Here is a 22,950-nt window from a genome sequence, read left to right as displayed (position 1 = left end):
AATTTTGCAGAAAAATTCATAATATTATAAGAATCTCTCCCAAAAAATATTAGAATTTTTTTACATAACATGAATTTAATATGAATTTTTACATTTTATACGGTTAAAAATTCATATTTAATTCATGTTTTGTTAAAAAATTCTAATTTATTCTAAGAATTTTTTTTATAATATTCTACACATTTCTGTATAATTTCATTAAAAAATACAAAAATTAATTTAAAAATAGGGACCAAAAGTAGTGATTGAAAATTTTATAGGGACTAAAAGTTGAAGGAAAATTTTAGAGGGACTAAAACGAAAAGTTTGTATATATATAGGGACCAAAAACATATTTAACCCTTATTTAAACTATTTTATTATTGTAATGACATCTTTTGATCTTATTTTCCAATTTTTATGTATATTTGAATGCAATAGAAAATCTTTAGTTTAATTAATATCAATTGAAGTGGGTCGTATTTAAACATGAGTTTATAAAAAAAATAAAAAATAATCTATCTAAACATGCTTATTCACAGTTAGAAATGAAAGATCTTTAATCCAAAAACTAATGTGATATACATGCAAAATAATCTATTAAAAAACATCTTACTTTAATAACGTAAATCAATTTAAATGGAAACACAACATGTGTTAAAAAGAAATTAAAAACTTATGTTACATCGTAAAACTAATTTTTTATAAGATACGCATATTTTATTTTCGTTTTTATAAGGTTATAAGATAATTTATTTCCCCTAAAAATAAAAGTAACTTGTTATTTCTTGAAATTCTATGACTTTAAAAAATAAAAGTTATGCTAATTTATATGGTTATTTTTCTTTTTGAAATTTTATGGGTGTGATTAATTTTTTAGAGACTAAAACATATAATTTAATCAAGTTTAATACTTATACAAAAAATTATAGGGATTGAGTCACACAACCAAGTCATCCGATTCAAACCGAGTTAGTCATGCGGTTCGACCACTGACTCAATGGTTCGACCAATGACCCAGTGACCTAGTACCCTTGCCGAGTCGATCACCGGTCCGGTTTTTAAAACTATGGTGTTATGTTAAGTTGCAAGTGAATAGGAAAAAAATCTCCCGAAATTGTAACTTTTGTCAAAAACCCCCTAACTTTTGTAAAATTTCAAAATCCCCCGTAAAATTGTTAAAGGTTAATCAATTACCCCCCTTTGTCTGTTTTGGTTGTTACATCCTGTGACGTGACAGTTAATTGTACACGTTGACCGAACGTTATGCCACATCATAGTGAGTAATTGACTTTTTTTTAAAAAAAATTTGTTGCTTTTTTAAAAAAAAAATTGAGTGATTATAAAAATAGGCAAATACACCCCTCAACTTTAAAACTTATGTACCAATTATCCCCCTCAAATTTAACACTTACATGCAATTATCCCTTCTAAATTTAAAACTTATTTGCAAATTGAATTAAATCTTATGTGCAAAGATTACTTGAAATATTTGAAGACTAGTTTTAACAAAGATTCTTCAAATATGAGACTTTTTTGTATAAAATTTGTCACAAAACAATCATTCCAAATTGTGCTAGGGAACTTAAAGGTGTGAAAGCTAAGGAACTCATGTCGTGCCCTCCTCCTGTTATTGAGATTACTGTTGATGAACAACTAACGGGAAGATTCATTTCAAGAGTCTTGCGGGTATCACCAAGACTGTCCTTGTTGAAGCTTTTGCTTCTGGCCAGTAATCATACCATATGAATGAATTAATGTTATGATAATCTACCAAGCCTAAATAGATGTTTGGTATAAAAAAAAAAAATAATAGCTTTCTTTCTATGTTTTATTTGGTGTAATTGGATTTAATTCATGCTATATATGATATAGTAAAGGGATTTAGTTTCAAACTCAGTTTCAAAATATCCTCTCTTTTGTCATTCTTACTCATCATTTTCTCAGTCTTGCTCTAAAACAATCACGGTGCACATCGAAAGAAGAAAACCTTCTCCTACACCTCAAAAAAAAATAAAAATTAAACCCTTCTTTTATTTTTATTATCCTTTGTTTTGATTAACCAACACCAAAATCTTTATTTCCATCGTCTTTTATTATGAATCCTCTCTGCTGTTTGCAAAAAACAAAACACCACCATCCATGATTTTTAACAGATACCTTCGTTCCCTCTTTGTTCATCAGCACAAGGTTAACAATTTGTGTCAAAACTAGAGTTATTTGAATTCCAATACCAAGAGGACAAATTAACACATTCTTCTGGTAGAAGACAAACTTAACATATAATGACACATGATGGCCGTGTTTTGCAGAGATTTTTTTTTTTTTTTGACAGAGAACATGATGGTAGTACTAGTAATTCAAAGCATCTTTACAGGAAATATAAAAAACAATGTTTTCAAAAAAAACAAATGAAATTACTCTTACACTATAATCTAAGTTGTTTAAAAAGAAAAGAAATGGTTTTAAAGTCCAAAATAAAAAGGTGTATGATGCTAATGCACACCATGTTTTCAAAAAACAAATGAAATTACTCTTACCCTATAATCTAAGTTGTTTAAAAAGAAAAGAAATGGTTTTAAAGTCCAAAATAAAAAGGTGTATGATGTTAATGCACACCTTCTAAAATTGAAGTGGGTGTGCATTATCATTACCCTATATATATAAAATGTTAACTAGACCCTACACACACACGCCATAGGGATTTTTGAGAAAAAACCGGTTAGGTTCGGTCAGAGCGGTTTGGTTTTTAACAAAACCAGGCCCGACCATATGTAATCATCTAGAATTGAATTTCATCACCTGGGCAACGGCGAATCGGTTCAACCAAAAAAAATCACCCAGTGCTTTCTTTGCTATCAGTTCATGTGGGTTGAGTCGGGTTCATTGTTTCTGCCCAACCCTAATTCCCCAAGCAGAAAGATAGAGATATAACATAGAAAAACTCTTTTTTGTTGGTTACTTTTGGTAAAATATAGAAGAACTCAAAAATTGAATATTTATTTTTATTTGAAATAAACCAGATAAATAAAATAAATCGAAGATAAGCTAGTTAATGAACTTCAAAAGCTCTGTATCAATTTTTCACAATTTCTGTTGCTCATCATAGCATCACATTACATTACATGTTTCCTTCGTTCATTTAGCAGACGGTGAATTTTAATTTGGACCAGTTTATGTTGGTCTCCAACTTGGACCAGTTAAAAACTAGCCTTAGATTTAATGATAAATATAATGGACGGTTGTCATTGAGGGCTGGAAACCTGCTGTATAAGTTGAAAAGAATCCAAGCCTAGTGTATGTCTTGCTGCACATGAGCAGATTTGTCATCTTGTGAACATGTAATTATGGGCCGGGTCATGCAAGATGGACTGGGTTAAAGCCTTTTAATTTTGGGTAAATGAATTTCTGGGCCATTTCATTAGAATAGTAATAGGATCATGCCAATGAAAATGATGTGCAGCGCTACAGTGAGTAAGTTTGCATGTGTTAATAGAATTTTTTTCTATGTGAGAAAAAATAGGTTATTTATTTCAATACTACTTTCACTCTCACAATTTGACAAATAGATAGTTCTTTTATTGTTGACCGAAATAAATAGACAAAGTTATCTTTAGAAAATAAACAAAATATAGTTAATTTTTTTTTTTTAAATCGCTAACAATTTGATTTGACAAAATATATGTTTGCAATGAACATTTAACTATTGAAATGAACATATAGTTCAAATTTGATTTGACAAAATATAGTTGAAATGAACAAAATATAGTTGCAATGAACATTTAACTTTTGAATGTGTTAATACAATTTGATTTGACAAAATATATGTCTTCGAAAAAACTTAATATTTAGTTAAATTAGGAATGAATCAAATGATATCTCCATAAATCATCTACAAAATTTAGTTCAAAATGATATCTCCATAAATCATCTATGCTCAACTCTTCGAAATTGATACTTGAAATGTCTTCCAAGCAATTCACGGCAGTTGCCTCCACAAATTTGTTACCATTACTGCCATCTGCAACCTCTTCTGTTGTTCCAGGATCATAACTCTCTTCATTATGCTCATTCTCATCCTCAGACAATAACAAATTTCCCAAATCCTACATAATAAGCAGTTGAAATTTTAATATTTTAAACAACAACTAATCACAACATATAAAAAACAAATATAAGGAGGAGACAATACAAACCTGTGGGGAATCGACTGGGTGAGTAACAGATTCATAATCAACATCCTCCATTTCAATCTATTTTCAAGAACCAACACTTCAACTTTATCAAAATAACCCTGCATGTATTACACAAATTCGCACATTTAAACAATTTTAATAGAAGTTCTTGAAAATAATAGAAGTAGACAATGACATAAAAAGTGTGCCTTACAAAGATAACAGTGAAATAATTGGGATAAAAGTTGAAATTACGACATAAAAGTGAAGAAATCTATGACCTCTTAATCAAAGTGACATAAATTTTTCATATAATTTCTTCATTTGATTCTTTCTACAGCTAGCAACTGAAAAAACTAGAAACTAATTTCTTCAATTCCATTAATTTTCAACCAACAACAAAGTTTAAATTGTGGAAAAATTGAAATTGGGAAAAACTATAGTACATAATTTCAACAGCTCAGATTATTTGGGAGAAAGTTCAGCTTCTAAACCAACACAATACACAAGCCAGTACTCATAAAAGTATCATGGAGGGTTAATATAGTACATAATTTCAACAACTCAGATTATTTAGGAAAAAGTTCAGCTTCTAAACCAACACAATACAACAGCCAGTTTCATGGGTATTACGAACACAACACAATACAACTTCTAAACATACAGTTAATTAATTGGAAAAAAAAATGAAATTGCGACATACCCGTGATATTACGAACACAGTACAGCAGCCACCGATTCACATAACACAGCTTAGATTATTGATTTGCATTGAAAACCCATGATTTCTTTGTTTTGTTGGGAAAATCGGATGTGAAGATTGGGGGGAAGTGGAGTTCAACGTGTTTATCATGGAAAAAAAATAAAATTGGTTTTTGTTTGGCCTATTAGGGGGTAAATCAATTTTTTTTTTTTACAGGGGAAAAACCGAAAATGACCTACATTACAGGGGGGTAAAGACCTATTAACCCTAAACATCCCCTCACCCTAAACTTTTATTGGAAAAAAAATACTCTTATATCAATTTCCATAAAATCAAATATTCTTATATTAATAACTTTTTTATGTTGAAATTTTATAGCTAAATCCAAATTCATTGAGCTTTTTAAATATATTCAAACGCAATGGTTTATTTTTGGTGTATTGAAGTTGATGTGTATATATGTGTATGGCATTGTCATGGATTTAAAACTTCCATTGTGATCTTTTTTAACAAAACAAAAACGTACTCATCATTAATAATCAAAATCCCAATATGAATAGTAATATGATTACAAATTTGAAAGCTGTTTAATGAACGTAGCAATTACGATTAAAGTAGAACAACTTATACAAAGACATTATTTAGTAAAGATACATCGCGATGGAATTTCACGCGAAATTTTCCCGAATGTTGTTTTGTATATATTTCTTTCTTCTACATGATAACTTTTTTGATCAATTTTTCTTTATATAGCTACTAAGAAAAAAACAACACGTGCACAGGTGAAATATGTATCTCTATGCCTTACGTGGCTTCAAAAGCTTTGAAATATTGTGTATTCTTTGTAGGTGATGACACAGAGAGAATTTAGATTAACAAAATGGAAGTCAGTGCTTCAACATATAAGTTTACAAGGCACATCCTCTAAAAAATGCTATACATCGTCTCACCTTTATTAAAAAGTTAACAAATAAAGTGTAAATACACTGTCGGGACACTCTCGGGATAAAGCCAATCGTGATAAATAGCATTTTTCTTTAGTAAATTATATATCAGAGTTGAAATAAAGAAGATGAATTGGAATTTTGTCTAGTCATGAAACTCTTGGTTAGCAGCAGATCCTCCTTTTCATTTCATGCAAAGAACACCTCCAGCACAAAATCTTGATCAAATCCCATATCTACAACCTGCCAAAATGTCAGAGTCAGTTATCTTGATCATAAATAATTAGATACAACATATACCACTTTTCTTACGATAGAAGGAACTGAAGAAAGTAACTGAGAACAAGTGGAAATTGTTACTCTCGCTAATGATTAAGCAACCCTAATGTTGATAACGAAACAAAGGAGACTGACTACAAGAAGCTGCAACAACATATACCGCTGCTATTTGTTTCATTCAAACAGAATACTCCATGTAGCTATCATTATATTATAGTGTAAGAGGACACCAACACAGATAAAATGTATGCAAGACAAATACAACAAATAGACTGACCAAGTAAATGTCTATCTTCAAACATTATCCTTTGTATTTATAATCCTAAATAAATTTATACTTTGTAAATAAACACTCATACACTCTAACTCTCTCAAAACAAAACCTGTAAGCTTCACTTTAAGAAAAGGGAAATTTCCAGAAACATACCTCGTCACTACTGAGTTAAAAAGATGACAGTTGGGACTCCCGGGGATGGAGGATTTTGATTTAGAGAAGACAAAGATCCAGCTTTAGCCACAGAATCAGCATCTGCTGCAGATAAAATTTCGACATCTTGCACTACCAGATCTTTTGAACTTATCTGTCTCTTGATGAAGTCTTTGTTTTCCCGAAGAACCTCAATTTCACCAAATGGCAATCTAAAATCCAGGGCTTGTTCCCCGAGTGCAATCGCTTCATCCTTCTTAAACATCAAGAAAGGATTACATATCTTTTGAATTTGTTTAAAATCGAAAGATTGACCTACAGAACTCTGTCGTATGGCCTCCAATATTTCTGAGTGTGGAGCAAAAGCTCGAGTATCTTTGTTGAATTTGTTCTGGAGAATACTTAGGAACTCGGCTTTCCAACCATCAAACTGTTCATTTACAAATATCAAGCATGTTATCTTGTTTTCTTTCAATGGCGTGGCAAAAGCACCTTGTTTATTTGCTTTCTTTGAGCCTGGAATTTTCTTCTCAAGTAACTTTCTTAAGGCGTATAGTACTTCAACTGGGATTCCTTGGAAGCTGCAGAATCGTTGGAAGAACTGTATTAGATTTTGCAACTCTATCAATTGTAAATGCACTCATGTGCTTCGAGATGGTAATCTTGTAGCTGATGCCCTTGCTAAAAATGGGCAAGGTCTGGCTTTCAATTCCTATCAGTGGTGGGATTCCCCCCCTTCTTTTGTTTTACCTCTATTGTATAGGGATTCTTTAGGACCTACTGTTTGAGCCTTTTGGCTTTGTTTGTACATTTTGGTTCAGGCCATCTCCTGCATTTATAGCATTCTCTATTTGATCAAAAAAAACAAAAAAAAAACAGTTTTGCCTCTCATTACTGTCAAAATTTTAAGGTTAATGCTCATAGGACACACCACAACATCAAAGGGTGCAACAGGGCCACTTGTTGATCATTCAGTGGTTCCCTCAAGTGTGGATAACATTCATCCATCTGCACCTGAAACTGCATCAGATCATTCACAACAAGACATACCAAAAACTGCATCAGATTCAGATGCACAACAAGACATGATAAAAATTGCATCAGATGCACATCAACACACGCCCAAGGGCAATTATTGTGCCTTGTGTAAAAAAGTCCATGATTGATTACAGCCAGGTTTAAATGCATGATATAAGCTATTTTATTGTTCATGTCATATATACTGACACAAGCTATTTTCTAAGATTTTCTTTTAGTTTTGTTAACTACCTTCGGTGCACAATACAAATTCAGGGACTAAAATAGTGGTTTGGTTTACTCAAATATCAAGGGTGTCTTGCCCCAAAAAAATATAATAACAAAGGTCGACATACACTAATTAAATAGAATATTAAAAAGAAAGCATTCATTCATTTATTGAAGTAAAAATCCCCAAGTACATCAAGATTTTTTGGCAGAATTTAAAAAATTACACCCATTCACCCCATCATATAGTTCCAAATTTCCCAGAATTTGCTATCGCATAAAGAAGTTTCTCGGATTTTGGCATCCAGTATCGATTGATTCCAATCCTTCTCAATTGCACACAAAAACGAATCACAACCTCCAAAAGCTTAAAACTAAAAAAATAATCCAAAATTGAAGTTAGGAAAAGAGATATGAGTATGAATTAAATTGAACGGAATTCAAAAGAAGGGATTGAGATAAAACATCAATTGACCAAGCCATAAGAGGTATTTGAAGATAGTTTTTGAACCAACAATCGACACACCTCACACTATCTGCATCATTGCCCCTGATTCCCCAAGCACAAACATAGAGATAAAACATAGAACTTTTTTTGTTGGTTAATTTTGGTAAAATACAGAAGAAATTTAAAATTAAGTAATTATTATTATTATTATTATTTGAAATAAAGCACATAAATAAATTAAATAGAAGATAAACTAGTTAATGAAGTCCAAAAGCTCTGTATCACAAATTTTCACAATTTCTGTTGCTAACCTTAGCATCAGATTAGCCTTTTGAAGATAAGCATCACATTACATGTTTCCTTCATTTAGGAGACATGAGGCTTCAGTTCTCAGACTTCTAGACAAGGTTAAAACAATCTCAGCCTTGTCATTCATACCAGCATTTATAAGCTGAGTCATTATCATAAAAGGGATGTGATTATCAAGGTGGAAATCACTCTCAGGATGCTTCACAACGATATCAATATACACATTAACTGTTTCATCCATTCTACCATCAGCACAAAGAGCAGTTACTAGTTCTGCAAAACAATCTTTATCTGGTATAAAACCTTCAGAAAGCATGGCATTGACCAAATGCAAAGCATCATTCACCTTGTTGGAATCCAAAAATGCCTTTAATAAAACATTATGTGTGACAGGGACAACACTAGACGAACAATCGGTTTGAATCATGTTAAAGAAAAACTTGGTAGCATCATGGAGTCTCCCTAATTCACAACATTTACGAATGATTGAAGTCCAACCATCGGTAGAGAATTCAATTCCTAACTTAACCTTTAGACCCAAAAGTTGATACACTTGTGGCATGACATCGATCTTGTCATCATCTCCAAATAGAGAACCGACAAGTAAATTTAAAGCAAAGGTATTTGGAACAAACCCGTGAGATTTTACCATGTGGTGATAAGCATCAACGAGCATCTGATTTTTACCTGCATAGGCCAAAAGTGATAACAAGTTTGTGCTTGAATAATCATTGAGAAGACCAATAGATTGTAATTCTGATATAAGAGTTTCAACTGATTTGGAACCAGTGATACGGTCTAGAACTGGAACCAATAGATCATAGGTTGGTGTCTTCCAGTCTAAACATTCGTGCAAGAAATAACAAAAATGGATTAAATCACTGGGGGAGGTAGTATTTGGGTTTAGGGTTGAATACATATTTTGTTTCCTGAAAAACGTAAGGTTGTTGTTACTGGTTTTCATCTTGTTGATGGGAACAACTTGGAGAGTGTGGATTTGTGATGTCGTCGTCGTTGGGAAGACTTTGAGGATGCGGTGTGGTCGCCGGAATAATAATATTGACAAACCTGAATTCATGTTTGCTATCGATTGATGAAATTGGGAAGGTAGGGTTTCTGGCGGCAGCCAAGGAACAAAGGGCAGAGGGTAAAGGTTTTTTTTTTTTTTTTTTTGGTCGAATGGGTTAAATACGACAACCATCCTACAGTGCCGGGTCACAAAATTATCTAGTCGGCCCAATGGATAGCACTTGGTTGACCAACCATCCTACTGCTACCGTTTTCCCATATGTAGATAACTACCGATGGAGACAAAAATGTCATTTACATGTGTTATTAAAAAGTTGGCCAAAGTGCACTTTTTCCCTCTTAACTTTCAAAAACTTGCAATTTTGGCCCCCTAAGTATGAAAACTACAATTTTGACCCCCTAAGATTTAGCCTCATTGCTACTTTGGTACTTTTGACCAATTTTGACTCAGTCAACGCTGAGTTGTCAGTTCATTAAAGGAGGTGGCACGCCACGTGTGTATATCAATATTTTTTAAAAAAACTAAAAGCCACTTGTGTAATTAGTTGAATTAAAAAAAACAGAGATTGGAAAGGCTTGGCACGTGAGAACAACAATCTTCATCTTCTACAACAACAATATCTTCAACAACAACAACAATCTTAAAAAAACTAAGAAAATTATCTTTAACAACAATTCAAACAAAATTCATATCAACAACAAATCTTAAATATAGCAACAACAAACTTTAATCTCAAAAGCTAAATCCTCCTTTGTTGATGTCCCACCACCATCGCTCCAAACTCTCTTTTCCTCCTCTCACAAAAATCGAATTTCACACTCAGTTCACCTTCTAATGTTCAACCCCAAGCTAAAACCTACACCATTGAAACACTATATTTTGTGAGCTTCAGAAGAAAACAAAATACCAGATCTGAGTATAAGCAGAAACCGAAATGAAAAACAAATTATTGCACTTCATGAGCTTCCGAAAAAATACTAGATCTAAGTATAAGCAAAATTCAAAATCAAAACCGATAGCAAAAACGGAGAGGAAGAGATTCAAATTGAATAAAACAACCCCCAAAACACACAATAAGCATAAAATTATGTTTTTTTCTGAGAAATTCAAAGAAGGGTGTGCTTCTTTTGCTGCCGTGTGGGTGTCATTGCCGTGTGGGTGCTTGAGAAGATGAAATTCAGATAAAAGAGAAGAAAAGAGAGAAAAATATGAAGAATTAAGAATGATTCTCATTAGTCTTGAATCACTGATACAACATCCTTATATAGGTTTATGAAATGAAGCTATACTATAAGCTACTATGAACCATCTCACACAAGATTATAACTAACTAATTGACAGCTAAGCAAGTTAGTTACAAGAAACTTGGGCTACAAGTTAGCCATATAAGCTAGTAACTTGAGCCAACTAAGCTGGTAACTTGAGCTGCGAGTTATTGAACAGCAGCTTCTGAACATGTGCTTCTGAAGTACAGCTTCTGGACAGGTGCTTTTGAAGTACAGCTTCTGAAGTACAACTTCTGAACTGTAGCTATTGAACTCTAGCTTATTTCTACTTCTTCTTCATTTAACAGATGTGTTTCTATCTTTTTCATTTTATCTTTCAACAGCCTCCCACAAGCTGGAGCATGATATATGTTGATCATTCCCAGCTTGCATATGAAAGAATTAAACTTTGGAGGTGGAAGTGCTTTTGTTAAGAAATCTGCGAGCTGCTCATTAGTTGAAATAGGTAGAAGCTTGAGAACACCCTTATGTAATTTTTCTCTGACCAGATGACAGTCAATTTCAAGATGTTTTGTTCTCTCATGAAAGACTGGATTTGATGCTATGTGGATAACACTCTGACTGTCACAATAAAGGACTGGCTGCTTAACACATTTAATGTTAAGGTCCTTCAACAAGTACAGTATCCATTGAAGCTCACAAGTTGCCACTGATAGAGCCCTATATTCAGCTTCTGAAGAGGACCTTGAGATTGTTGGCTGTTTCTTTGCTTTCCAAGATATGAGTGAAGAGCCCAAAAAGAAACAGAAGCCAGTAGTTGACCTTCTGGTATCCACACAGCCTGCCCAATCTGCATCAACATACCCCAAGATTTGTGCTTCTGATTTTCTTGGAAATAAAAGACCAAGACCAGGAGCATTTTTGAGGTATCTTATAATTCTACATGCAGCTTTATAATGAGTAGTGGTAGGAGCATTGAGAAACTGACTTAGTTGTTGGGTAGCCAATGAATATCAGGTCTTGTAGTGTTTAAATACAACAGTCTTCCAATGAGCCTCTTGTAGCAAGACACATCACCAAAAGGTTTACTTGTGTCTTGATGCAATTTGACTGAAGTGTCCAAAGGTGTAGGAGCAGGTTTGGCACCTAAAAGACCTAATTAATCAAGCAAATCAAGGCAGTATTTTCTCTGTGAAATAGAGATTCCTTCCTTGGAATGTGCTACCTCCAATCCCAAAAAGTATTTAAGAATCCCTAAATCCTTGATTTTGAATTGATTATCAAGGATATTCTTAATTCTCTGAAACTCAACAAGTGAAGTGCCAGCTAGTATAATATCATCCACATACACTAGAAGTGCTGTGAAATCATTTCCATGTTGAAGGGTAAACAAAGAGTAGTCAGCAGTGGATTGGTTGTATCCTTCAGCTAAAAGCAATGTAGTCAGTTTCTCATACCATTTTCTGCTAGCTTGTTTCAAACCATAGAGGCTTTTCTTCAATTTACAGACTTTGCCAGATGAATATGAGACACCTTCTGGAATTGTCATGTAAATAGTTTCTTGTAGCTCCCCATGAAGAAAAGCATTGTTCACATCCAGCTGGTGCAAATGCCAATTGTGAATAGATGCAATAGCAAGAAGGGTCCTTACAGTAGTTAATTTTGCTACTGGTGAGAAAGTATCAAAATAATAAAGACCCTCTATTTGATTATACCCTTTAGCCACCAGTCTTGCTTTGTATCTTTCAATAGAACCATCAGCTTTGTAGTTGATTCTATACACCCATTTACAACCAATAGGTTTCACATGTGGTGGTGTATCAACAATGCACCAGGTGCCATTATTGGCTAGTGCCTCTAATTCAACATTTATTGCCTTTAACCAATGATCAGATTGACATGCTTCTTTATAGGTTTTTGGCTCAGTACTTTGTGTGACAGAAGTAGAAAAAGCTTTATGTGAAGATGATAGATGAGAAAAAGAATGAAAGGAGGAGAGTGGATAAGGGATACCTGAGTTGACTGATGATGGTGATTGAGCAGATGAGCTGCATACAAAATCCTTCAAATAAGCTGGTTGAGACCTGAGTCTAGGGGTTTGGGTGAATGAATAGGGGAAGGGGTGGATGTGGGTGTTGATATGGATGTATCATTAATAGTAGGAAGAGAAGATTCAATAGATGAAGGTGAAGTATCAGAAACAGGTTCAACACTAGGGGAAAAAGAGGTGTCAGAAACAGGTTGGACGTTGGTATGATAATTCCAAGGAATGTGTGAAGAGTTGGACTGATAAGGAAGGATAGTTTCATGATGTGTAACATTCCTGGAAACAAATATTTGTTTTGAGTTGATGTCTAAAAGCACAACACCTTTCATGCCACTTTTGTAGCCAAGAAAGATGCAATTTCTTGCTCTAGAATCAAGTTTGCTTCTGTGAGCTTGTAAAGTAGAGGCATAGGCTAATGAACCAAAAACTTTCAGTTGATTTAAATCAGGTTGCATGTTATGCAGTAGAAAATATGGTGATTGATTTTGTAAAATGGGGCTAGGCACTCTATTCATGATAAAAACTGCATGAACTGCAGCATAGGACCAAAATTGTTTAGGTAAATGAGATTGAAAGAGCAATGCTCTAGTAATGTTTAAAATGTGCTGATGTTTTCTCTCAACTCTTGCATTTTGCTGAGGTGTTTCAACACAACTGGTTTGGTGTAAAATTCCTTTGGATGCATAAAATGAAGGGATGTTGAATTCAGGGCCATTATCACTTCTGACAGTTTTAACATTACAGTTGAAATGATTTTCAATAAGGGTTATAAAATCAATGACATGTTGTCTGGTTTCACTCTTTGTTTTCATTAGGGTTAACCAAGTATATCTACTATAATCATCAACTGCAATTAGGAAATAAACATGATTATGAACCGAAGGAACAGAAATGGGACCCCAAATATCAAAGTGTATTAGATCAAAAGGTTTTGAAGCTTTATTACATCACATGTTGCCATAGAATCAACATGAATAAAAGGAAAACTAGATTTCAACAAATTCATTCTAGAAAATGAAAGATGACCAAGTCTGAAATGCCAAATGGCACTGTCAGGTAAAGGAATAGTTGAGTGAATGGTCTTGCTTGCAGAACAAGCCAACTTATTATCCAGATTCAAGTAGTACAGATCTTCTCTCTTATCACCAGAACCAATCATCCTCATGGTTTTCTTGTCCTGAATCAAACATTGAAAACCATTAAAACTGACAATAGTATTCAGGGAACCATTCATTTTGGACACAGAAAGCAAATTGTAATTGAAATCAGGAACATAAAGAACATCATAAAGAATGAGAATAGAAGAAAATTTAACAGTTCCTGAATATATTGCCATACTAATATGACCTGTGGGTAATTTGATTGACATGGGAGTAATTTCATTGTAAGAATGAACCACTTTAGATTGCAACAAATATGATGAGAAGCTCCTGAATCTATGATCCAGGAGTTTTGAGTAAAATTGTAATTTGCCAAAGAGTTAATGAAACTTGTACCTTGCCTATCTGATGGTGAATGACCAACAGACATAGAAGTAACCTGATTGGAAGCATGCACAATTCCTGAACTTTGATTAAGAGATGAACCTTGAAGAAGAGTCATTAACCTTTCATACTGCTCATGTGTGATAGCTGGAGCACTGCCCTTGCTATCAACACTAGTTGAGGGTTCTGCAACATTATTATCTCCCTCTGGTGCAACATGATTGGTGTAACATCCCTAATTTTCATCATCTATATTTTCATGTATCTCTATGTATATATGTCCGTTTTAGAATCACTAACTAGAATTTTATTCCAACTATTTATTTTTATTAATCAGCGTGACAAAATAAATAAATAAAATCTTTACATAATCTATTTTAGTCTAATCCTAATCATCATTTAATAATGTATTTTTATTAGTAATTTATTTTAAAGTTCCTTTTTGGTATTATATTAATTAATTTATTTTATTTTATTTTGACATGGTCATATTAGTTAAAGCTACACGTTTTTGGTGTCTAATTGCTCAGTCAAGCATGTTCCACATTATCTCCTAATTAGTTGGCATTAGTGGTGTTACTTGAGTGGGAGAAATAATAGCAACAGTTATATAGGTAATCAATCCCTCTGCGTATAAAAAGTATAGGACGTGGGTGTAGGAGTTACCAGCCAGTTCTAACTCAGCCTATACATATGAGCATACGAGTTCGTGGTGAAAATATTTCTATTTCATTGTCCAAGCTAAAGCCTTACCATGCATTCCCTTTCTCTCACACGTTGGATTAATTAGTTGGGTGAGTTGTACAAAAAAAAAAAAAAATTAGTTGGGTGAGTTACACATTGAAATCAGTTTCCTTCCATCAATATAATTAGCCAAACCAAGAAGGCAAACTCCATCCCCCTCCAAATGACCATACGCAAATTGTTCCCTCTCACAATATTCTCTTATTATTTCCTATTCTTTGAGTACACAAATCATTTTGTATACAAATATTTTCTAAGTCTACCAATCTATTCCTTCGCAACATTCATGCAAGTCTAAGGTATACTCTATATCCTTTTTATCTTGTTTACTCCCATAATCCAATCTCTAATCCCAAAATAATTGTCTCATCAAAGTCATTTTCGTTTTTCTCAAACCTGTCATCTTAGAATTGCGACTACGTCTTCGTTCACCGTTCGATCGACCTAATTTCTGGGCAGCATGTTCGCAACATGTGGTTCTTCGTTTTCAACGGTCCGATCGTCAAAATCATTCCTGGAGTGAGAGAAAACGTGTCTACACCGTAGCTGTGAGTTTGAGGTGGTTTAGAGTTCGGCTAGGAAGAAAAGCTCTCGAGGTAAGGGCTTTTTCCCCATACGTCCATACTAAGTACTAGGATGATGTTATGAATTAGAGGTAGAGATTCTTGTCTGTTAGAAAGAAAAACAATTAAAATATGAATTTATATGGTAAAATTTAATCTTTTATAAAAGTTATTTACTTTTAATTATATTTTATATGATGTGTGTATGGTAATGTGATGTAGTCTTGTAGAATGACATTTATTTTATTTTGCTATGTTTATATGTTTTTGTGATATTGGGAGAGAAGTGTTAGATTTATTTTATAAACTAAATAAATGAAATTATGAAAATGTGAGTTATATGAAAAAGATTTAAATCTTCAAAATAATGATACAGCAACATGAATGCTCAAAATCCATCTTGAATAAATAAATAGATGTCTAAATTTGTAGTATATGGGTGATTAATTATAGTTTAGAGCAAACAGAATGATACTATAGTCTTTTTATTATTTTTCACTTCGGGAGCCATTTTTTTGTAGGATTTTGGCAGTTAGATAATCACATAACTATGTTTGATGATATTATGCTTTCCTATTTTGAATGTGTGTGCCACTAAGTTTGGTGGACTATAAAAATGGTGCTTGCTTATTATTCATGAAGAGATGTGTGTCTATGACTTGTTATATGAAGTTTGATTCTCTTTTATGTGTGGGTATATGTTTATGGATGTTGCACGTACAATTTGAGACTATTATGGAACTGGAATAAGAAGAAGAGAAATAAGACTTTTATGGAAGATCTCTTTTGTCGTGTGTATGATGTGGTATTATTTTCTGTGTGGTTGCCTTAGTGGCAGGTTAATATTACATATCTGCGTGGTGCCTTAGTGGCGGGTTATAATTATATTCTGTGTGGTGCCTTAGTGGCGGGTTTTAGTCTGCATTTTCATAATCATGCATGGCATATGCATCTGTGTGGTGCCTTAGTGGCGAGAATTGCAATTATATTCTGTGTGGATGCCTTAGTGGCGGGAATTATATCCGGATCATATAGTTATAAGAGCATGCATCTTATGCATAATTGCATTGAGTCTGTTGTATTCATGTGATTGATGATTGACTTAAAACTATTTTATTGCAAATAAGATGTATGTGAACCTTACTTTGAAGCATATGACTTGAATGTATTTTTCTTAATTCTTTTTGATTCATAAGTTTTGATATTATCTATTTTATGACATTGTTTCTAGTGCTTTGAGTATGAACCAATTTGGATAAGGAAATTGACCCTTACACTAACATTTTAGGTACCAAAGAAGAGATGGTGTATGCTTTGGTGTTTTTGCTTGAAGCGCGTGCGGGGACAAATTGGGTTTTTATTTGAATTGTAATTTTAGAAGTGATTTTGAAGGACATTTAGTTTAAACTTTTTATTAAATTATGTAAAGAATTTTGTATAGGTTTTGCTAGAATATACATTATTGATGAAATAAATAAATAGTAGTGTTTTTTAGAAAAAGAAAATGATTTAGGCGTAATGTCTTGGACCAAAAATCCGGGGCGTTACAATTGGCATATCCAGAATTGAAATTTTTCTGAAGATGTGGTGGAACTCCATGCTTCTTCCAACATGTTTCAACAGTGTGATTGCTCCTTCCACAAAAGGTGCAAACACGAGGAGTACCCTTAGAATTAGATCCTTGAAATTGTGATCTACCAGAAAAGTTGTTGCCTTTAAACTTTTTGGAATCAACAGAGTTGATTAAAGCAGAGTCATCAATAGCAGGAGGAGGATTATATTGTCTTTCATATTGTAAAACCATGGAGAAAATCTTGTTCATAGAGGGAAGAGGATCCATTAACAGAATTTGAGAATTCACCATGCTAAAGCTTTCATTCAAACCTGTAAGAAAATGAATAGCGTAAAGCAGAGTATGATTACGTCGTGCATTTCGCATGAATTCACAAGAACAACGTACTCTGCAGGAGCAGTTTGGTATAGGCATATAAATCTCGAACTCTTCCCAAAGAATCTTCAATTCAGAGTAGAAAGTTGTAACCGTTTTGGAATCTTGTTGTAAGGAGTAAATCTCTTGCATTAGTTCAGAGATCCTTACCAAATCACCCAATGTGTGCAAATCGTTCCTTCAAATCCACCCAAACATCACACGCATTTTCCATGAACACAATGGATTGAGCAATTGAAGGGGAAACCGAATTCACAAGCCAAGAATGAACGAGCATGTTACAGTGATTCCAAGCGCGAAAAAGAGGATCGAATTCATCAAGAATTGGAGAGATTGATCCGTCAACAAATTCAAACTTCATTTTCCCGCCCAAAGCTCTTCGCATTGAACTAGCCCAAGAATGATAATTTGATCCGTCAAGAACCGGAGAAACAGAAACTGAAGAAGGTCCATCACTTGGATGAACGAAATAAGGACTTGAATGATTGGTAGGATCCTCCTCGAATGTAGAAGAAGTGCCAACATCTTTGTTGCGTGACGCCATTGATGAAGAGCTTGAAAAGCTTGCGGAAGAAACGTGTTTAGATCTGAAGGCTCTTTGATACCATATTGAGAAGATGAAATTCAGATAAAAGAGAAGAAAAGAGAGAAAAATATGAAGAATGGAGAATGATTCTCATTAGTCTTGAATCACTGATACAACATCCTTATATAGGTTTATGAAATGAAGCTATACTATAAGCTACTATGAACCATCTCACACAAGATTATAACTAACTAATTGACAGCTAAGCAAGTTAGTTACAAGAAACTTGGGCTACAAGTTAGCCATATAAGCTAGTAACTTGAGCCAACTAAGCTGGTAACTTGAGCTGCGAGTTATTGAACAGCAGCTTCTGAACATGTGCTTTTGAAGTACAACTTCTGGACATGTGCTTCTGAAGTACAGCTTCTGAACACGTGCTTCTGAAGTACAGCTTCTGAACTGTAGCTATTGAACTCTAGCTTATTTCTACTTCTTCTTCATTTAACAGATGCGTTTCTATCTTTTTCATTTTATCTTTCAACAATAAGCATAAGATCCTGTTCTAACCTCAGGAGTCGCTATAGATGTCCCTGTCCCTGGTAACGTTGTTGAGGACATTGGAGTTGTTGGATATTTTGATGATTTTTTACTGCAAAACCATATCACAAGTTGTTCCAATCAATTAATTTCTCAATCACAAAATTGTAAGTACTTGATAATATGCTTAATGTGTCGTCGCTGTGCCAAACCTTGGTCCATTAGTTTTTGTTGTGATGTGTTGAGGAGTTGGTGGAGATGAATATTTTGATTTGGGAGAACAATCACGTGCCCCATCCTTTACCATTTCTTTTTTTATTTTTTTTTAATTCAACAAATCAATAGGTGGCATTTTTAATTTTTTTTTAAATATGTAATTACACATGTGGCATGCCAACAAGCGTTGACTGGGTCAAAATTGGTCAAAAGGACCAAAGTTGCAATGAGGCTAAATCTTAGGAGGCCAAAATTGTAGTTTTCATACTTAGGGGACCAAAATTGCAAGTTTTTGAAAGTTAAGGGAGGAAAAGTGCACTTTGGCCTAAAAAGTTTTTAATGTCAGAAAATCAATTTTCTAATTTTTTTTAACAAATCACTTGAATTTTATAATCCAAACCTTTTTTTTTAAACAAAGTTAACTCATAATTTAAGGTTGTTTGACAAAAACATTAAGATATCTTATTGTACATTTGAATAAATAAGTTTTTTTTAGAGAGTTTGAATAAATAAGCTTGTAATTTAAAGTAGTTCGACAAGTATTTATGACATGTTTCACAAGTACATTAAAATATCGCAAAATGCATTAAAATACTTGTGAAACATGTCATATTAAATTAATGAGTTAAAGTTATTTGTAAGTAGTTATGACATATCTCAAAGTACTTGTATAACATCTCATGAGTACTTTAAAGTACTTTGAGTTAAAGTTGTTTGTAAAGTACTTTTCAAGATTAATGGGACTGACTATAAAATGGAAGGAATTCTGCTCTTTACCTAAATGGATTCGCTCAGCAAATTTTTGTCACTAAGCTGAGGATCTTTCTCACGCGGTCGCAAATAGATAGCTCTCAATTTTACCGCGTCTGCGTGATGAAGATCCTCCGCATGCTGACAAAAATATATAGATACAAAGAGGTTGCTTTATATTTGACTCCAAAAGAAGAGGTTCTTATGAACTAGATCATGTCGACCTGCCGATCGTAACATGTCAGTTGACAGGCCGGCATAATCGAGTTCAAAAGCTTCTCTTCGAACACCTTCCCAAAAGATTCATCATTTATATTATTATGGTTTTTTTAAACTGTTTATTTGTCTTATGTTGCTTCTATTTATGTTATGTACCTTTGTTCTATTTATTTCCGAGGCATTCGCAACGAAAACGATCCAAATAAAGGGTCTGGTGCATTTCAGATTTTACAATCCGAACCACCTTCATGCATTCCGGATTATAAAATCCGAAAACCCTCAGTAATGGTCTTTTTCTAAAACCTTTTCAATTTCAAGCTTTGAAATTCGTAAAATAAATGCAAATAAACATATAAACCAGAAATAAAAGGACAAAAAATAAAAACAACTCATTTTATTAATATATGAACAATACATTACAATAATGTTAAAGCTTTTTAAGCTTATTACATAAGAACCTAAATCTAATTCTAATCTCCTAAGAGCCTAATCACTGGTATGTGATAGGACATACCAGTAGCTTCCCTGTTGGAGGGCAACCAGGGGGGAGGGAAGAGGATGGCGGGAAGAAGAAAACAACGCCCCTGAGAGGGGGCAAGGGGTGCTCAAACTTACGTCAAGACAGGCCAAGCTAAGAACCACACTGATTCACATGACCCGCAGATGAACCACACTTCTTTGCAGCGCGGTTCCATCCTCATTGACCGTTCATACAAACCCTAAAAGTTTTCAACGAGGCCCTTATCTATGAAAGGCCAACGATGGAAAACCATGGTTGTAGAAGGAAGAATAGGAGGAGAGGGTGGGAGAGGATGGTGTGAAAACTAGTGGGGTTTAGAATGCTATTTATAGGGAGAGTGGGTCAAAAAACGGTTAGGAGGTCATAAAGTTAGTAAAAAAACGTGGTAAAACACGTTTTCTTGACTTGACCACCGATAAAAACTTACGGTGGAAACCACCGGCCCTGCTACTGATGCAGTCCGGAAATTATAATCCGGAATGCACCTTTGTTTTCCGGAATATAATTTCCGGATTAATACAATACTGGGGAAAAGCTTCAGCATTAGATTCTTTTTGTGTGAAGACAATAATGGAGGTTTGAACGGTTATAACCACTAACACGTTTTCATTGACTGTACTAATGACCTGGGACTTGTTTTAGGCTATAAATAGGCTTTCATCTTCAACAAATACCTTCATTATTCACTTCACCTCTTTTCTTCCATTTTCTTTAATTCTTTTAGTTTTTTAGGGGTGTCGGTGGTGTCATGGTCATTGTTGACCGTTCATATGAACTTGCAGCTTGCGTGGGGTTCATATAACGTTCAATAGAGACCCTTGACATCAAAGAAAGACAAAAAAAAGCACATAACAATATGGTCCAAATTTCGTTTTTCGGAAATCACTAACAATCTGTTCCGGAATATATAATTCGGAACAGTGGTATTTTTGAAAATTTTGCAGGGCGCGCGAGAAGGCAGCAGGGGAAAAGTAAAACTCTTTTTTTAATTGTTTGACAAGTACTTAGAGCTAACCAACAATGCAGTTGGGGGCAGTTGTAGTTAACTGCTGCCGGATTTATAAACGATAGTTAATCACCGTTGAGGAAAATTCGTACTTATAAGTTGAAGTAAAAAAAAAAAAAAAAAAACAATTTTCTGTTTTGTTTAACCCGATAGCCTCTTGTACTTTGTTTTGTTTTGTTTAACCCCATAACCTCTGTACTTTGTTTCCTGTCTGCCGCCAGAAACCCTAACTTCCCAATCTCATCCATCTATCGATCGCAAACATGAATTCAAGTTTGTCAATATTATTCCGGCGACCACACCGCATCCTCAAAATCTTCTCAACACAAATCCACACTCTCCAAGTTGTTCCCATCAACAAGATCAAAACCACGTTTTTCAGAAAACTAAATATGTATTCAAGCCTCTCAGATGCCTTCCCCAAAGATTTAACCCATCTATCCCTTTACTTCCTCTTACCCGGCTCATTAACCCGTGATAAGATGGCCCCCGTTATAGATCGCCTCATTCGTTTCAAATCAATTGAGTCTATTCTCTTAGACTTGAAATCTATTGGTTTATTCAATGATTCAAACACAAAATCTCACTCTTTTTTACGTTTGTTAAGACTTTTTTATCTGACAGGTAAACACGAGGTGGTCGTCGATGCTTATCACCACATGGTAAATTCTCATGGGTTCGTTCCAAATACAATAGCTTTAAATATTCTTATGGATTCTCTGTTTTCTACTCATCAATACCTTGCTGCTATAAGTGTTCTCTTAGAAATGAATTCCCCTGATTTTCACTCTTACAACATTACACTTCACCACCTTTGCGAAATAGTGGATCTTCCCCGTCTTTCAGAATTCCTTCGACTCATGTTTATGGTGCCTTATTATCCTGGTGACATTACTTTTAACAAGGTTCTGGAATCCATTTGTAAATTGAATGACTATACTGTCATGATCGATGTCATGCCGCCAGTGTATCAACTTTTGGGTCTAAAGGTTAAGTTAGGAATTGAATTCTCTACCAATGGTTGGACTTCAATCATTCATAAATGTTGTGAATTAGGGAGACTCCATGATGCTACCAACTTTTTCTTCAACATGATTCAAACCGATTGTTCATTTAGTGTTGTTCCTGTCACACATACTGTTTTATTTAAGGCATTTTTGGATTCCAACAAGGTGGATGATGTGTTACATTTGGTCAATGCCATGCTTTCTGAAGGTTTTGAACCAGATAAAGATTGTTTTGCAAAACTAGTAGCTGCTCTTTGTGCTGATGGTAGAATTGAGGAAGCAGTTAGTGCGTATCGTGATATTGTTATGAAGCATCCTCATAGTGATGTTCACCTTGATAATCAAATCCCTATTATGATAATGACTGACCTTATAAATTCTGGTATGAATGACAAGGCTGCCACTGTTTTTACCTTAGCCAATGGATCTCTAAAAGTTGGAGAACTCTAGAGGCCAGGGCACCTTATATTTATTTATATGTTTTATTTCAAATGAATAATTACTCAATTTAAGAACTGGTAAAGTAGTACATGATGTGTCTTTTTGAATTCTTTATATTTTGATGTCACTAGTTATTGATTGTTTTTGCAATGGATTCTATCTCGTATCCTTGTTAAA

At 34.0% G+C, this 22,950-nt stretch overlaps 3 protein-coding genes and 2 long non-coding RNA genes across 17 annotated transcripts; 2 read left to right on the top strand and 3 right to left on the bottom strand.

Annotated features, from left to right (window-relative positions):
- Positions 1-3,857: 3,857 nt before the first annotated feature.
- LOC146903761 (uncharacterized) lies at positions 3,858-5,004 on the bottom strand. Its single transcript, XR_015017615.1, has 3 exons — positions 4,858-5,004; positions 4,176-4,273; positions 3,858-4,085 (listed from the first exon to the last, which is right to left on the bottom strand). It is a non-coding gene; the product is annotated as an uncharacterized LOC146903761 (long non-coding RNA).
- Positions 5,005-5,698: 694 nt separating this feature from the next.
- On the bottom strand, positions 5,699-9,658 carry LOC146903760 (leucine--tRNA ligase, cytoplasmic-like). Of its 13 annotated transcripts, none has more exons than XR_015017609.1 (5): positions 8,512-9,658; positions 7,439-7,527; positions 7,258-7,336; positions 6,508-7,088; positions 5,699-6,044 (listed from the first exon to the last, which is right to left on the bottom strand). XR_015017609.1 is itself a non-coding variant. In XM_085722928.1 (4 exons), the coding sequence occupies exons 1-3, from the start codon at positions 9,239-9,241 to the stop codon at positions 6,515-6,517; spliced, it is 708 nt and encodes a 235-aa protein (XP_085579054.1). In that variant the 5' UTR covers positions 9,242-9,417; the 3' UTR covers positions 5,699-6,044; positions 6,508-6,514. The 13 variants fall into 12 exon arrangements, 4 of the variants coding, with proteins under 4 accessions (XP_085579054.1, XP_085579055.1, XP_085579056.1 ...); XR_015017612.1 differs by having other exon boundaries at positions 9,197-9,309; XR_015017608.1 differs by having other exon boundaries at positions 6,508-7,336.
- A 5,388-nt stretch (positions 9,659-15,046) lies between these two features.
- LOC146903759 (uncharacterized) lies at positions 15,047-17,159 on the top strand. Its single transcript, XR_015017613.1, has 3 exons — positions 15,047-15,339; positions 15,449-15,636; positions 16,892-17,159. It is a non-coding gene; the product is annotated as an uncharacterized LOC146903759 (long non-coding RNA).
- A 546-nt stretch (positions 17,160-17,705) lies between these two features.
- LOC146903758 (uncharacterized) lies at positions 17,706-18,095 on the bottom strand. Its single transcript, XM_085725417.1, has one exon. The coding sequence runs from the start codon at positions 18,093-18,095 to the stop codon at positions 17,706-17,708; it is 390 nt and encodes a 129-aa protein (XP_085581543.1).
- Positions 18,096-21,456: 3,361 nt separating this feature from the next.
- Positions 21,457-22,923, top strand: LOC146903757 (putative pentatricopeptide repeat-containing protein At1g16830). Its single transcript, XM_085722931.1, has one exon. The coding sequence runs from the start codon at positions 21,589-21,591 to the stop codon at positions 22,780-22,782; it is 1,194 nt and encodes a 397-aa protein (XP_085579057.1). The 5' UTR covers positions 21,457-21,588; the 3' UTR covers positions 22,783-22,923.
- Positions 22,924-22,950: the final 27 nt, after the last annotated feature.

Source organism: Medicago sativa, chromosome 7 (genome assembly GCF_051527215.1).
Source record: "Medicago sativa cultivar Bolivia chromosome 7, Bolivia_mono, whole genome shotgun sequence".
In the NCBI taxonomy this organism is placed as follows: Eukaryota; Viridiplantae; Streptophyta; class Magnoliopsida; order Fabales; family Fabaceae; genus Medicago; species Medicago sativa.
The sequence above is the reverse complement of the archived record's forward strand: the minus strand, read 5'-3'. Positions and strand labels throughout refer to the sequence as shown.

Coding starts and splice junctions, on each gene's coding strand:
- LOC146903757 (XM_085722931.1), top strand. CDS start 21,589: ATGAATTCAAGTTTGTCAATATTATTCCGGCGACCACACCGCATCCTC.
- LOC146903758 (XM_085725417.1), bottom strand. CDS start 18,095: ATGGCGTCACGCAACAAAGATGTTGGCACTTCTTCTACATTCGAGGAG.
- LOC146903760 (XM_085722927.1), bottom strand. CDS start 9,587: ATGAATTCAGGTTTGTCAATATTATTATTCCGGCGACCACACCGCATC.